Genomic DNA, 16,346 nt, shown 5'->3' with positions numbered 1-16,346 from the left:
GATTTCCGTGAACCGGTACCATTTAGATAGCACTAAAAGCAGAGAGAAACTATAATTCGTATCGGGCACGCGAAGAGACTACATATTCGTATCGTTTTGACTAATAGCCTCACGATGAAATAGTCAAAAATAGAAGCGCTGTATCGATATGATTTATCGTTCGTTTCATATGACCCGGATTATCGTTTCCTCGCGTCAAGTCCTCGTTCGCTAGACGCGCGCTGTCTAATCTCGACGTGGCGCGTATTGTTATTTTGACACCCATTACACGTCAATCTTGTTCGCGCAATTTGCCAACCGCGACAGCCAGCTATGATCCGTAATTTTTCGCAAACCCCGACGCGACATTCGATCGAACCTACCCTTGCAACATCGATCGTTCGATAGGTAATCTCTGTAAACGAAATCGCATAAGCGTAGCACGGTGTAATTTAAATGATCGTAAATCTCAAACACTCGCCTTTACCCGATATTTCTTCATCGAACCTACTATTTCGCTACCACTTTTCTCTAACGATCACCGGTATCCAGCGAGCGATTTAATGCTAGACCACTTCGGAAATCGAAGTTTCGAAAACCGAGGGCGGTAGGGCGGACAAAGAGAAAGGCGATGGAGAAAAGAGGAGAAAGAGAAAGCACGCGCGCTGCTTGTGGCGCTGATTGCGAGAGACACGCAACAATCGCTGCAATTGACCGCGTAATAGAAACGCGTTATGCAGTGTACGGTAAGCAGCTGGGTAGGATACCGGTCGACCTTGAGAATGGACATGATTCCTTAACGTGCGTTTTCCCTTTTACGGAAGGGTTCCGCGTTCGCGTAATTGTCGCGTTCGATCGATCGATTTGTAAAATTTAAGTAAACCTTCTTCTTCAACCCTTTCTTGTATCAAAAATTCCTACACTCTGCAAGCGACGTAAACTAGGCTTTAACAGCGGAAACTCGTACGACACAGTCGAGACGTACAAAATGAAGGGCGAGGCGGCGTGAGACCGTCAACGGGATCCATCGGGATCCGATACCGTTGACGTTTTTATGGTAAATAGATGAAAGTCCATAGCACGGTGCCGAGTGTGCAACGAGTCTCGTGTATGCTAACTAAATGCAAATACGTCAGATCTGCATAATTCGCCGGTGGATTTCTCTCTGTTTTTGCATACACGGTTGTCTTTGACCAACCAGCAGCTTTTACGCGCTCTTTCGATCCGACGGTGTCGCTGTTTATTATCGAACTACGACCTCGACACTTGCACGAGCCAAGTTTCTGTACCGTCGCGGAAACAACCGCGAAAGAATCACAGCAGATCGCAGAGATACCGGCGTGAAACGGAAAGAAAGTTCCACCAGGGAACCTGGCTGCTGTTGTCGTTGAACGTGCTTCGAGGAAAAATGGAAGAGTTTCTGGGAAGATACGAGCGGTTCACGGCAGTCAGGTATACGAAAGGATCCGAAAGAAAGACGGAGACACGGGAAGGAATTTCCTTGGCGTATCGTAGGATCGCGACAGGTCGACAGGTAGCAAGAGGACACTGAATACAAATTCTTCTAAAGGTCCGCAGGGTAAAGTCAGCCTTTTCACGCGTAAAATTAAGAAACGCGTCATGAAAGTTGACGCTAGCTTCGACACCTAGGTGGTCAGTTGTGATCGCCGTCGAATAAAACAAGCGTAAATCTGTAGAAGAGTTATCCGTTGGCAGATAACGGCACAAGACGCGTCGATTCGTGAATGACGGATATGAATAATCGTGCGGATCGGGCAGGATCGAAGAAAGATTCAGCGTGAATTATCTTTCCACGTATCGTGGTCCCTCGCGTATAATCTTCCGGCAGATTGTAGGGTAGCTTAATTGACACGTCATCTCTTTTCGTGTTACACGAGGAACCATTCGTCTTACCCTCGGTCCACGCGTCGCTCTTAAATCAATTCCGGCCACGGACAAATTACCAAAAAGAATTAATGGCTTCGACGCCGCTCCTAATTGGCCCGAAATCATGCGAACAGGCCCAGGGAGGGGAATCGGTACGTCGATCGATGCCGTGCCCTTTGCGATACGAACAGCGGGAGATCCACCCTTGGCTGATTTTATCTGCCCCGGTCAAAGCACGTTCAAACTCCCACGTGAAATTAATAGACAATTCTTTTCCGGGCTTTACGCTGCTGAACGAGCTGGTGTTTGCGAGTTTGCTGCGCGATCGAACGCGTGAGCGTGCGGATAACCTTTGAAATCTTTTAAATAACGCCGTTCCCACGTGGGTGGACGAATGAATGAAACTACCCACGTGGCTGACAATGAAGCGCTTTTGCTAATCGAACGCTAACTCATCGTCCGGCTCTGATGGCGATTATGAAACATCGGGGAAGTTGTTTCGCGAACTTAGACGCTCGAAGAAATATGGCCGGTAATGTCGTGGAAATCCGAGAGCTTCGAGAATTACTGGCTGAGGATGTTTCAAGATGAACAACAACTTACTTGGCGAAGGCGGAATTTACATTACATTTTTCTTTTGAACGCGAAAGATACACGCGAGACGTCAAGGCGGCGAACACGCGCCACGATTCGCGGATTATCGTTTAATTAACGAAGCGAACTGAATCGCTTACAAGCAGCGAATTAATATTCCTACGCGCAATCCAATTTATAACGCATTTCCTACCTTCGTTCCGTATGCGTGGAAAGGGAAGTATGAATTTTAAAATCGTTTACGCTATGTACGATGTTGCTCGTTAACAGATGAACGATAGTCGCTGATCACGACCAAGTTCATGGAACAGATTTCGTTTCTTCCGATTCGATCTCGTAATTAATTCATCGACAGAGAAGCTTGTTACATCGTTGATTAAAAACACAAAAGAAAAAATTGTTAACGATGCGCCGAGATATCCGCCGGTCGATTCGATTAATATGTACCCCTCGGTCGTGTCGACGGATCGGTCTTGAAACACCAGTGGGCGGCCTGACACGACCAATCAAATTAATACCATTTCAGAGAGAACTGCGAATCACAACGAGCTGCACGGTGAGCTTGATAAATTGCTTGCCAGTTAAGCGAGACAGTTACACGGGCATACATTGTAACAAATTACACGACCGGATTGAATTTTATAATAAATATCGTGACTTTTCCCCCGACGTGGATAGTCCACGTTCACATCAATTTGTTCAACCCGTTGCTTCGCAATATCGTGTCACAAAATCCTCACGGCGTAGATTTCATCAGTGCTGCCGCGATGCCCCGATTTCTTCCTGCAGCTTATGCTTGGCCACCTCGTATCGTTGAACTTCTCTCTGCAACTCGTTGATTTTTTCCTTCAATAAACCTTTCAGTTTCATCATTTTCTCCATCTCGAGCAGTTCTTGCCTGACGAAAAATTCAATGACATTAAACGAGCAAAGATCTGTTATCGAATATTTGCAAGCCTTACTTAGCAACTAGCAAGCCCGCTTCGAGTTTCTTCTCGTTTAAAGTGGATCGTACATCGTTTAACGTCAATCGAGCTCTGTTCACCCGTTCTCGAATATTGGTGCTAGCTTCGCGACACATATTCAGATTTTGTTTGCCGTATTCAATATCTTCAACGATGCATATCTCCTTTTCTTTGTACTGAGCCACTCCGTTCACCGTCTCAGCGATTCTGTCAACGATCGAGCACCGGATATAATCACCGGAGAGGTAAGGAAAACACACGGACGTACTTGATACGTAGTTTTTCTAATTCGTGATCTCGTTCGTCCAGCCTGTTCTTGTAGCCCATATTGGCCACGTGAAGCGCCTCGTAGTCCATCGTGGTCATTCCTTCTCCGAGTGTTTCCGCCACTCTCAGCCGTACCTTCAGATCTTCCAGACGATGCTGAAGAAACACGTACCTCATACGATCCCGTGCCAATACTATGCGACGCGCTGTCTGGCATGAAAGTCGAAAAATTCAAAGTGAAATTTAGTGATAACATCGAAGTGAAATGTTTGTGTAATCCAAAGCGATTCGATCCGAAACGAAATTTTCCAAATAACCGAATAATTGATACGATAAACACCTGACGACGCATCAGACCGTTCATCATCTTCTCCGTGATCTTCTTGCCTGTTTTTTCGAAAACCAAGTCGATCGCCACCTCCTTTTCACGGTTCAAAAACGCGTCGAAGGCTTGCTGTTCCTCCTCCCTGATCGTTTGCATCCTCTTCAAGTAATCCTCGAACTCCGATTTGAGCTCAGCCTGCTGCGATGATATTTCGTCGATTTGCATTTTGTACGCTCGCAATGCTTCCTTGTACACTTCTTCCATCTGCTCGATGGTTTTATTCAGATCCGACGGTGTTATTCTTTCTTGGGTCTACTTGAAGGAAATGCAAATTAGAGAGCGAAAGAAGGATCGAACGTTTTTTTTTCTTTTATTTAACCTTCTTCATCTGTCGAAAGATCCAAAGCTCTAGCATCTTGTTTTTCCTTCGCAGTTCACTCAGCTCGTCTTGTAACTCTTTCAACCTGTTGATAATCGCTTCGCGATCAGCGGAAACCTTGCGGGGAAAAGGAGGACGATGAAACGTTACACCAGAAACCTCTTTATTATTTACATCTTCTCCATTTAGAATAAGAAGTTATCGGACTGGCATTATGTGCAAATACACGGATCAAAGTACAGATAGGGGGTGGGGATAAAAGAAGAGAGATCAGAAAGCATAGTGGCTTAGAATCTTAATGTATCACGAAGGTCGTGAGGAATAGCAACACCACGAAGAGAACGAGACCGAATGACAGGTTTATGCGCACCTCTGCGGGTATCACCGAGTCCTCTATTACTGGCCTTTCCTCTTCCAACTTTTCCGAGCTAGAAATCGTCGAGGAAAATAACTCCTCTGCTTCACCTACTTCCTCCCCCTCATGGTAACTTTCACCCTCGTCGCTCCATTTTGCGACCACATTCCACTCGGTAGAATCTTCGTCCGTAGATTTTCCTCTTTCCCCTCTTTCTTCTCCTTCTTCCTCTTCTTCATTTCCTTCCGCCCAACTGTCCAATTCGTACTTACTGAAATCCTGATAGGCAGGGGAAAGTAATCGGTCATCTAAGGAACACCGTTGTGTTCGTGTTACGAGGATCACTTTCACAGTTAATAACGCTTCTGCTAGGAAGACATGTTAAAAGTTATTTACCTCGAAATCAATCGGTTCCTGTTCATCTACCGCGTTGAAGGGGAAACTACGACCGGTCGACATGTCTTGGAAATCGGCGATTCAACGCGTCGTATGAACGAAGAGGATTGGAAAAGGTGTAGTTTGAAGGTAGGAGAATACGAAAGGGGAACAGATGCAGGACGAAGAAAACAGTCGAACGAATTCGCCGCCACGGTTGGATCCGACGCCTGCTCGAGAAGGTCTCGAGCCGCATGCAGTCGACCTTGAAGATCGAAGATGATCTTCCCTTCCCGAGCGAGTGTATACAACGCGTTGCGCTCGTTTAACCACTCGCCGAAGATGCAAGGAGGAAAAGTTCCTCGCGGAACGTCGATTAAACCGCTGCGAGCTACCGGACACCGTCGGTGCGGATGCCCGGTGTATCCTGCGGCGCGCAGCCTATGATTTCATCTCTCTATGTGCTTTATCCCGCGCTCGTCCGGTCTCCAAGCTGATGTATGAAAAGTTTATTTATGGGGGACGTGGCTCGTTCGATCACGCGAGAGCCGCATGACGGCGGAACACGGCGAGCTGAAACTCGAGTACCTTTCTTTCGCCGGACGTTAAACGGCGAGGAATTAATAACCAGACGCGGCCGTGTGCCGCGAAAAATCGTTGCTTCGCTTTTGTCGTTATTTCTTTTTTTTTTTTTTCCTTTCGCCTTTATACTTCCCCTTGAACCGCGAGGAAAACGGAGAAGAAACGTCGGTGGTGTAGGAGGAAGCTTCGAGAGTGGAAAGACGCGCCACCCAGTGCAATCTCGGATTTGGTTTCCCTTGATTTACCGGAGCCCGTTTGGATTTCTGCGCAACGTACGATTTATCGTATAGGATCTTTTTCCCATTTTAATCGAGGAATCTGTGACCGACCGGCTGATAAATTGCCGCGTTTGATTTCCCAAGTTCAGATTTCACGATACCGGGGATAACGGTGGTAACGACAATTTGTCTTGGTCATCGTCGACCGAGCCACCACCGATTACCATCTTCTTTCCACCCTTTTGTGCTGGAAAGTTTTACCGGACCGCAACAGACGCGAGTGTGTAAGTTTTTCTTCGCCTCTAGTTTCGTCCGTTGGTTATGAAACGAAAGGAAACGAAAGGAAACGAGACGGAACAACGTCGAGGCACGTGCATTGAAACGGTGCCACTCTTTGCTTTACGAAGTCGGCCCTACGGGGATTAGATCCGGTGAAAACGAAGAAAGAAGGAGGAACGAGACGACTGGAAAAGGGAACGACGAAGAGAGACGCAGAGCGAGGTACTTGAAGCCGCGTGGGCCGCCAAGACTGCATTCCTGTAGGATCAAGGATCCCTTCTCGAGTCGCGCGTGTGTACCTTCTGTACATGTCTTCTCGCGGTGTCTGTGCCCGTGTAACCGTGTACTCGTGCTTCGTTGCCAACCTGTATAAGCGAGCATACGTTTACGCGCGTGCACTCCCCCTCAGGAACGCGCACGCATACGTAGACGCGTGTCTATGTGCTGGTACCACGAGTGCTCGAAGAGTGGCCGAGGTTGGATTGTCAGTATCGAATCCCCGCGGCTCTTTTCCCCGATATGCGTGCCACGACGCGGCGCGGCGCGGCTTGCAGTAGGCAAGAAACAAGTTTTTACATCCCGATGACACTGACGTACCAATTTCCTGAGTTCCAGTTCCCGAATCTTTACGGTCGGCCAGACGACAGCCAACGACAAAATTTATTGCCCGCTCGAACGAAACGTTCCGTGTCGTTGGTGGTACGCGTGCACGCGAGACCGGCAGCTGTCCTATCCTCGATAGAGAATCGACATCGAAAGAAAATGGATCGATCTCGTTCTAATAAGAAATCGTACGATCGCTAGTAAAAATACCACGAAAGCTATGAATAGCCTCGTCGTCGGGTGTTGGAATTCAGAAAATGTTACGGAGAGTACGGTGGTTCGAATTAGAGGCCACGTCTACGAAAGGAATCGGTGATGGCCGAGGGGAAAAAAGTGGCTCGGAACGGCGAACAGGGTCGTTGACGAGCCAACGAGTAGTTCACGGGAACCCTCTGGGAAGCCATCGAGGACGAAGCTCGCTTTTCCATTTGGCGTCATCGAAATGGAGCGTAGGTAGTCAGTCGGTCGTGGAAAAGAGTAGCAGAGGTCGTGGAGCGCATCCCAGGCCGTTCGTTGGCCTTTCCTCGGATTTGATTTCCTTTCGAATCCACCTCGTGTATTCCCGGCTCGTCCCGTGCAGGCTGCCGCAATGGAAACTGGACTGACTGGCTTTAACGGCGGCGCGTCTTAAGCTCGTGTCGGTGCCGGTGCCGGTGCCGGTGGTACCCGGGTAGTGCGTGAATGCGTGGAATCGAGTCGAGAATGCAAGCGCGTCGAATCGTTGTGCGTCAAATAGAACGCAACGAGACAGAGACGCTGCCTGCAGATACCATTGTGGCCGGTTGCATAAACCCGCCATCTTGGTATCCTCAAGGACGCGCGTCGAATCCTAAGGTCAACGCACTCGAGTCGCATCGGGTGCCCTCCACCTCCACCGCTTCGTCGTCGACTTCTTCTTCTTCTTCTTCTTCTCCTCTTTCTCCGCTTCTCTTCGACTTCGTCTCTCTACGTTGCCGCTTTCCTTCTCGTTTCTCTCCTTTCTCTTCTACTCTCGCGGTCGAGCCGGAGAATCTCATCTGGCCACGAGCGGGATGTCATTGCCATTAATCCCGCCGATACGGCCCTGGCAAGGTTCGAATGGAGTTTCGAGCCTCCTTCCTCATTTTCTTCTTCTTCTTCTTCTCCTCCTTCCTACGACCTCCGCCTCTCGTACAGAATGACAAACGCATGATATATTCCACGAGCCGCGTCTCCGTATAAAGCGCTAGATCGTTTCAGAGGAGGCATTTAATCTGGGCCGATTAGAGTGAAACGGTCTTCGAGATGACCGCGACATCGTGGCTCCTCGAGCGTAAACGTTGAAGAGAACGTTGGTCTAGTCGAGTTTAAAAAAAGCGAAAACAGAGTAACCGATCCTCTCGCTTTCCTTTCAGCGTTCCATTCCGTTTCGTCATCGTCCTACGCCTCGTTCGCTATGAAATGTTCTCCAAACATTTGTATTTTCAATAAAAATCTATATTTCTACGATTTCCAAGTCAGGGATGGTGGCAAAAGTTGCAGGCATTTATTTTACGTAATATGGTGAAGCGGTAAAACGCAGCAATAACATGCGAACGACCGAAAGAGGTTCCTTCGAGGGCAGCACACCGAGACGAGGCGAGGGCCAGAGTCGGTGACCTCTTATCGAGGGAACCGACCTCACCGGCGTAAGGTCGGCCCGTGGAATTGGCCGGGGTGGGCAAGAAGGTGTTAAAACCGTGCGGACGCGTGGGGACAGGTAAATCCTGGTACCCAGAGAGCCAAAGTGTGCAAAAGAAAGGAGGAGAGAAATCAGGAGCCAAGATGGAGAGGAAGAAGATGAGGGAGCGTTCGAATAAGAAGAAGAGGAAGAAGAAGGACGTGAAATCGACGAGGCAAGAGCTGACCCCGGCCATCTTGGCCCGCGGGGTTATTCTATTTATAACCGGGCCCTAGCTATATTTAGCTCTCAAGAGCCTTCAGGAAAGCGAACGACGGAGAGAGTTTAAAGGCGAGGTGAGGAGAAAGAGAGTAGAGAGAAAGGCCCAGAGTTAGTTGGAGCAGAGGGAAGGGAAAGCTGGCCCCAAGAGGATCCGAAGAACAGCAAAGAGGAGCAAGTCGTCCGCCGCGAATGTATCGGTAGCCCGCCCGACGAATACATTAACGCTTCGAATCCGGCTATCTCGCGACCGGTACACGCTTTTATCCGCGTCTTGTATACTTGTGCCCGCACCTGTGCGCATAAGTAGGCTCGTATCCACGAGCGTAGATCGTGGCTAGAGAATAAACGCGTGAGAATACGTCGTTACTTGAATGCTTTTTTCAGATGGCCGAGCAGGATAGACGGACAGCCGTGTACGCGAGCGAGAACGATCACGACAGGCATAACACCTTCCAGTGTCGTAGGTTGTATTTGACGCGGATACATACCGAGACGTCCGCCTTCGATCGCGCGATATTCCTTCTAGATATTGCTTTGTGGAGCAGCGCACGCGAGACTTTTCTCTCGAGTCAGCTGCAACGGCTCCAGTCATTGTTTATGCACCGACCATTAGTAAACCACCATACGGAGATACGAAGGAGCGCGATATAAGCGATTCTTAATATTGCAAGTTGAATGACGCTCTCGGAGCGACAGAGCGAGCCATTAATCGTCGTCCTCCTCCTGGCATCCACTCGAAAGAGAAACGTCCCCGAAATTCCAGGATGCACGAGCGAAAAGTGAGCGGAGCAGCAAACAGGGAACGGCGATAGACAGCTGACCGTCTTCAGGGCTGCAATATACCCGTGTCGGGCTATCGAGGTTATCGCGGTCTTCGTCGTAAATTCAGAGCCCAACAAGCCTACTGCTCGCCTCTCTCCCTTTCTTCCCCTGTTTCGCGCTTTCTCTGACACGTTCGCGCTCGCTGACGAACTCCGCGAGTACATCGGTATTTCGCGGACCGCGAACTCCGATTCTACCTACAACACGAGCAGGCTTTTATACGAAGGGCCAGCACGAGGACAAGCATATATTCCGGACGTACATACTGGTCGCATACCAGTCGCGGACATGTACATACAACCGGCGTCTTACTACACTCGCGATGACCGGACGTTCGAGAGGGCAACGTCGAACTACCCACGTTAAATCATCCTAGTCGAGTGTGCTTTCATCTTGGACGCGCGTCGAAGGCAGAGACCGAAAAATCGGGGTTACACCCCGCGGTGTCTAAGAAAATTGTACAATGCACAGCGATCGCAAGCACTTCCAACGGAGGAATAAAATCGAGTCGGCGCGGCGCGGCGCTCGCCACGTGTTTCATAATTTCATCGAATGAATTGGCATCAAACTCTGTCGTAACGCGTGCGCGCTTGCATCGGCATTTGCGCGCCCAATGACTCGGCGTAAAGTCCCGCGCCGACGAGAAACAATCTGTCTGACCGATGTTCAACGTAAGTACCTCGGTTTGTAATACAACGAGGCTTCATCCTTTCTTTCTTCAAACATGGTGTCTTTCACAACGTGGAAAACGTTGTACAACAAAATCTCGCCTATGTCGTCCTTTCGATTAACCAGACGGAACGTTGTCTTCGTTCAGAGCTTAGCTCGCTTCCGCTACGATGCATTGTACCGTAATTTTCTGTTTGACGATTCAATGTGTACGAGGACAAGCGGCCAACGACTCTGTCAGTTTTTACTAATGGCGTATTACGAGGAAGAGTGCTAAGCGTGCCGTGGGCTAGTCTTAGCAATTCCCTTTTTAGATTCCCTCTTCGTAGCCGGGAAGCAACTTCCGCGAACTTCTCGCGACATCGTGAATGTATGCTGGACAAAAAGGACCGATCGTCTAACCGTGCCTCGGGCGTCGATTTCCTGGCGCAGGAAAACCTTCAGGAAAGCAGAGACTGCCTCGGGTAGAAATTGTTCCGTGAAATTAGTTGTCCGGGGACGAGTCGCGTGTTACACGGAGTAGATGACACGAAAATGAAAGATCGTTGAATGACTAGGTATTTACTTTGTATCAGCCGGTTTTTCACAAGATTTTCCATCTTATACAAATAATTGTATACCCTTAGTCATCCGAAGAAGACGTCAGTGTGACACGTCGTTAGCGTCGCGTCTTCCTTCCTTTATTATATACGCGCATACCAGAGAGACATTACGGTGTACCAATCGTATTGACTTATTTAATTATAGAATTTATTTTCACTCACCTTCTGCGTCGTTGGCGGCTGTGCTCGTGTGTCTCGTTCAAGGAATGCCTTCGTCGATCGCGATTTCGTTTCTTCGGAGTCTTCCCCTCGCTGCCGTAGATCGGCCCGCCTCTCGTCAGGGTACCAAGGTCGCTCAAGGTGGTCTTCTCGTGATGGTTCACGCTGGCGCATCGTTGTCGATCGTAACCTTGAAGCTTCACAGAATTCTCGTGGCCGGTCTTCCGAGCGGCATTGTAAGCATGATGGCGGCCGTGTTCCCTCGGTAGGCTGCAGTAAAGGTTTTGCGACGTGTACACGGTCCTGCCGCAGGGTTTCTCGTTTCCAGAATTACCAACGATGCTGCCGGTGTTCGTTTCCAGCGGAGAGGACGCATCCTGGCCTTGGCCCTTCGAGCCACCGCCCAAATGTTCGCGCAGCCATTTGCCCAATCCTCCGCCGCTGTTACCGTTCCCAGCCTCCTGGACCATCGGGTTGTCACCGTTCTTGCTTCTGAAACGAGAAAAAAAAAAAACAGGTTCAAAACATCTGAAATGATATAATTATTGGAACCAGCGGGGGGTCGTTTTCTTTGGTAGAAATCTTGGTGTCGTTTCGATGCATCAGAGCGAAAACAACTATTCAAAATGGTTGAAAAAAGGGCGGAAAAAAGGGAAATGGAGCTTGAAATAGAGAGACGCACAATAGGGACGCAATAATGGCTTCGGTCCAGCGGTTTCGATTTCAGCGTCAAACCCGACGAAGAATAGTCGTGTGCATGTAACGAGACAAAAAAGCGAGGCGAGGAAAAAGGAGCGAGGAGGGCCAGGGAAGACGAACGAGAGGCGAATGAATGGCACACGGCCTCGGGGAATCAGGGCAACTGCTTTATAATAATAAGGACCATGCAGCAATAAAGAGGGACGGAGAAGGAACGAGGGAAGGGTCTCTCCGTAGTTAGGACGCTGTGACCTTGGCAAGGTCATCATTACCTCTGGCCATCGCCGCTAGGAGTCGCCACCGCTTGGCTTCCTCTCCTCTTACCATTGTCCGACCACTCTTCCTTATCGATCATCCTCTTTGTTTTCCATACTCTATTATTCTACCGCACAATAACTAATTTTTTAAACGTTCTACCTTGACTAATACAACACGCTTTCAGTAAAACACAATGGAAGTAAACTTTCAGAAAAACATGTTTACTTGTCGCTTCGCGATTACAATTACCTGTACGCAGAAGGCAAGGATTGGCAAGGCTTTCTTGTAAAAAATGGACAAAGATTCAAGGCTCTCGGAGACTCGCGTATGTATATTCGTGTAATTAAAGGTTAATTACCACAGAAATTAATTAACCGTGCGTATCGGGGGTTATTTAATTGACCAGCAACGAACGAATCTTAGGCATTCGTGATAAGAGGACAGTCCAGCTCGTCGAAAGACTAATCGAACCACGAAATCTCGAGTCCAGCCAGATGGTAGAAAAGAAAGGAAAGGAGAGGGTAGAGATTCAGTGTTCAAAAGAGAGAGAAACAGGAAGAAAGAAAGAAGAAAACGAAAGAAGACAGAGTGTAAGAGGTAAGAGTGGTAGCATCGACCAGGAGTTTCGTGATTCTCCGCGTATTATCCAGTGTGTTACGCCACTGTATAAAATTCCGGTTCTGCAGCCCCCTTCTGCACCACGTTCATGTATATTCCTTCACCCCCCACGCCGTTATCTCTTCGAGTTTTTTCCTATCTCTCGTTTTTGTCGTGGTCCCAACGCGAGTCGTTCCTCGGTCCCAAAAGCGAGCACATTATCAGACAGCGGCCACGAAATTTCGCCTCGGCCAATCAGCGAGCTCGTCAGGTGCACGGGCATTCGGTCGTTGTATCGACAACGAACAACCGAAACTCCCTATCTGACTCGCCTAACGAGGAGGAAAGTGATAACGCGTTGAGCAATATCGTGACAGCCAATGAGAGAAAAGAATCGAAGCGGAAGTGGAATGTTTTTATAACGACCGAGAGTTTTCAGGAACAAACAACGCTTCGATACTCCATTTATTCTGCGCTAATGTACAATTTTTTGCTATTTTTCAATTTCAACTTACACAATCTGATTGCATTAAATGTGTGGTATCGAGCACCAGTGATCTTTACAACGTTAAGCTTTCCACTTGATGTCTGGTGTAAATAATACAATATTAACATGTTATACAAATAATTCGAGTTTTCGAATCGACGACAAGCCACGAAGTTACGCTAATGCAGACTGCAACCCGAAAACGAGTTGCTTACTCCGAAGAGTTCGTTTCTCTTTTTGTTGCGTTTCGTTCCGTATATTTTGTTCTAGTTTATTTGGAGATACACTGGACCCTTTCACGGACCAAACTGGTCGAATCCTGCGATGAGAAGCATTGTTCTAAAGTAGCACCGTGATAGCGATTTTAAGTAGCACTCCCAATTCTCAATATTATTCTTCAGTCTAGCTTTAGTATATAGAAGCAACAGTTCAATTAATTCTAAAAGAAGGTGCATCGAAGGAAGCCGAGATAAATTGGAGTAGAAGTATTTTACGGTACACCTTGTATATGTTTGCCCTACACCTTTTCGTGGCTGGATGGCCTGGACTTGGGCTGGTTCACGTCCCTCTTACTCTTCGTCTCGCTCGCCAGCTCTTCGGGTTTTGTGTGGTTCGCTTCGCGAGATCCTCCGCTTCTTCTTGTTTTCTTCGTCCACAGTACTCGCTCTTCTTCGTCTCTCCCGTGTCTCGTTGCCGTTTCTTTCTCCTTTGTACGTGCCATCTCCTCTTCCCTCTTTCCACGACTCGAAGCGAACGCTTACCTTTCCTCGACCGTGTTCCTGTCCCAACTGTCGCTTTGCATCCTTCTCCGCGTCGCATCGATTCGCGTTCATCCCGATTCCCAGATCGGGCTTCGAATCTCCGGAAAGAATCGGATCCGCTCGATTCTCTTTATTAGTACGGCAGGCGTAAAACGTTAGTTAACGGATCGGTTCGGGACGTACAACCGGCATAGGACTACGTTCCGCACGATCCGACCGATCGAACTGGCCTGAAGAACTGAAAAATTACTAGCGTGAAATCATCGACGGCACGAAGATAAGGAAATTCGATTCACCTGGGTTATTTTTGTCACCACGGTGATTGTCGCGGCTTAACGATGGACAAGCTCTTTATTAATATCCGCCTCAGGCTTCTGGAATAACGAAGATTTATGAGCAACTATTCAAGAAAATTGAAAGACTTCTGTAGCTTTATGATTTTCTTCAAATTTTTCAAATTTCCAAACGATCACCTTAATTTTAAGAAAGATGACGAATTCGGAACAAACACTGTCCCTCTCGCGGTTTCGGCTGGTCTCGGACGCAAACGAAAAAGTGAAAGTTCCTCGAACCGATACCGTCCGAAAGACAAAAGATCGAGCATGAGCAAGCGGGGGTGGAATGGAGGCACGGTTTGTTGGCGTTCCGTCCGAGGAAGAAAGGCAAAGACACGCGAGACCGTGTTCAAACACGAGCCGATTCTCAACTGCTGAATATAATGGGCACATTATATGTGACCGCGTACCTATTTGGCGAAATTCAGCATCGCCGTGACGGTGGTCGGCGCCTTTGAACCCCGCGCCTTCTCCAGGGTACTACCACGGAAGGGCAGAAACCAGGACAATGCACCCGCTGTCTCTCCGTTTCTGAGTACAGACTCCAGCATGCCACTCGGTGTCCTCTCTTGTCGGCTTATCGATCGTGATCGACGAGAACGTTCATGGACAGTCCGCTTTCGCGCAACGGGCATTGCTGCGTGCCACGAATTCATGCTGCGTGTAGTTCTTCGTAGACTTACACCAGTCCACGAGATGTTCTGATAGTTTAAGGTGCCACGGTTTGGCCATAATAATGTTTTGGATAAAAATTAATAATGTCGCGACATAGAACCCAGCGCGACGATACCGCAACGTGAAAAGATTCGATACCGTGACATTGAAGTCTGGAGGAAGAGGGTAGGGTCGAGGCCGGAGGTTGGAACGCCGCCAGATCCTTTATCTCCGGAGGGACGATTCTTCGTTCCACGTTACTAATATCGTGGCTGTTGTGACAGCCACCGATCGCAAGGATTTTAGGCGCGCCGGAATGTCGGACGGCAATAAACCGCTCTGGAGGTTCGTAATTACGGTCAGAACAGGTCACGATCTGTCACCGGTGTCGTGAACGATTCTGATGTTTCGCTCGGTTGGGTTATCTAGCGAGCCAGCGGGAAGCCGTCCCATCCTGGCCATGATATTGTTTATCCTGGTATCACGGAAGCGTTCGATTCAGCGATGTTAACTTGAACGCGTCTGCTTAATGGGAGAGCTCACACGCGGGAAAGAGCGAGGGTTATTAACCCATTACCGTCCACCGGTCCTCGCGCCAGGATACGTAATTGACCGGGTCTAGGACACGTTGCAGTGGATTCAGGTACGCTAATAGGTTTAAATCGTCGCGCACGATAAACTGTTATTAGCTGGTCGAGCGATTAATCAAGTTGCAATATTTTTCAGGTAAATTCAACAGATTTCCACGCTTCTTTTGGGCACACGAGGTTTCTTTCAAAGAGTTACGACGCGTTCATCGGAACGATGATTAACGATACGCGAGCGTACATCATACGTGGACAACGCAACGGTTCGTTGCGTTTTTCAGATCGAAGATAGCAATTAAGTCTCCGATGACCGTCATTTTTGCCTGTCGACGAAACGAACGTTATCTTTTCTATCTATGCTGGTGGACGCTTTTGCGATCCATGAATTATTTGTCAACTTTGAATAAAGGCAGAGGTCGTGATCTATATTACTCTTTTTACTCGCAGCCATTCTATTGATCGTCGAATGCAGGGAAAAACAGGACGATTCGATTCGACAAGATCGTCCTCGTTGTTGGTAAAGTCCACGGCGACCCTGTAGGCCAAGGGTCACCGGGTAAGGTTTTGTTTAACGGTATCGTCCGGCCGTCCACCGTGCTAATACCTCTTGGTACACGATCATTACTCGGACGGTTCGGACACTGATTGGCTGGTTACGTCACACGATCTCAAGCTAATGATCCCAACAAGGCACCGGATATTTCCGATCGGCTGGATTGTTTCGGAGGAATGTGAACGGGTTGCGCTTCACGTTCGCGAGAGAATAGATCTAATTTCCTTGAATCTAGGTTACTCTTTGAGGGGAATATCAAACTGCAAGGTTGTTTCCAATTATTAGGACTGTGGTTTTCAGTACATTTCTTTTCTATACGTAATATTAACATAAATCAGATCCACTCCGTGTAATGTAGCTTTTAACTGGGAATTTAACGTGGAGGAGCACGTGGCACGTTAAGTAGGCGCATACGTATGTACGTATTACGAGAAGGGTTCGTATAATGAATCAAG

At 48.3% G+C, this 16,346-nt stretch overlaps 2 protein-coding genes across 3 annotated transcripts in view; both read right to left on the bottom strand.

Moving 5' to 3' along the window:
- The window catches only part of Shrm (shroom), a 140,057-nt gene that overhangs the window by 110,993 nt on the left and 12,718 nt on the right, over positions 1 to 16,346 (bottom strand). For both annotated transcript variants that reach the window (XM_034320769.2, XM_034320787.2), the window contains exon 2: positions 10,964 to 11,452. In XM_034320769.2, coding sequence (XP_034176660.2) covers positions 10,964 to 11,452 — 489 coding nt within the window. The remainder of the gene's footprint in view (positions 1 to 10,963; positions 11,453 to 16,346) is intronic.
- LOC117602633 (uncharacterized) lies at positions 3,136 to 5,508 on the bottom strand. Its single transcript, XM_034320863.2, has 7 exons — positions 5,148 to 5,508; positions 4,767 to 5,030; positions 4,397 to 4,513; positions 4,033 to 4,329; positions 3,694 to 3,902; positions 3,423 to 3,632; positions 3,136 to 3,358 (listed from the first exon to the last, which is right to left on the bottom strand). Exons 1-7 carry the CDS (start codon positions 5,208 to 5,210, stop codon positions 3,214 to 3,216), a joined length of 1,305 nt encoding a protein of 434 aa, XP_034176754.1. The 5' UTR covers positions 5,211 to 5,508; the 3' UTR covers positions 3,136 to 3,213.

This window comes from Osmia lignaria, chromosome 9 (assembly GCF_051020975.1).
Source record: "Osmia lignaria lignaria isolate PbOS001 chromosome 9, iyOsmLign1, whole genome shotgun sequence".
NCBI classification, from domain to species: domain Eukaryota; kingdom Metazoa; phylum Arthropoda; class Insecta; order Hymenoptera; family Megachilidae; genus Osmia; species Osmia lignaria.
Note: the sequence above shows the minus strand (reverse complement) of the source record. Positions and strands in the feature narration are given on the sequence as shown.

Excerpts from the sequence above, each read along its gene's own strand:
- LOC117602633 (XM_034320863.2), bottom strand. The coding sequence starts at position 5,210 with ATGTCGACCGGTCGTAGTTTCCCCTTCAACGCGGTAGATGAACAGGAA. Across the intron at positions 5,031-5,147 it reads AGGAACCGATTGATTTCGAG|GATTTCAGTAAGTACGAATT; the intron begins GTAAATAACTTT and ends CCTGCCTATCAG. Across the intron at positions 3,903-4,032 it reads ACGGTCTGATGCGTCGTCAG|ACAGCGCGTCGCATAGTATT; the intron begins GTGTTTATCGTA and ends CTTTCATGCCAG.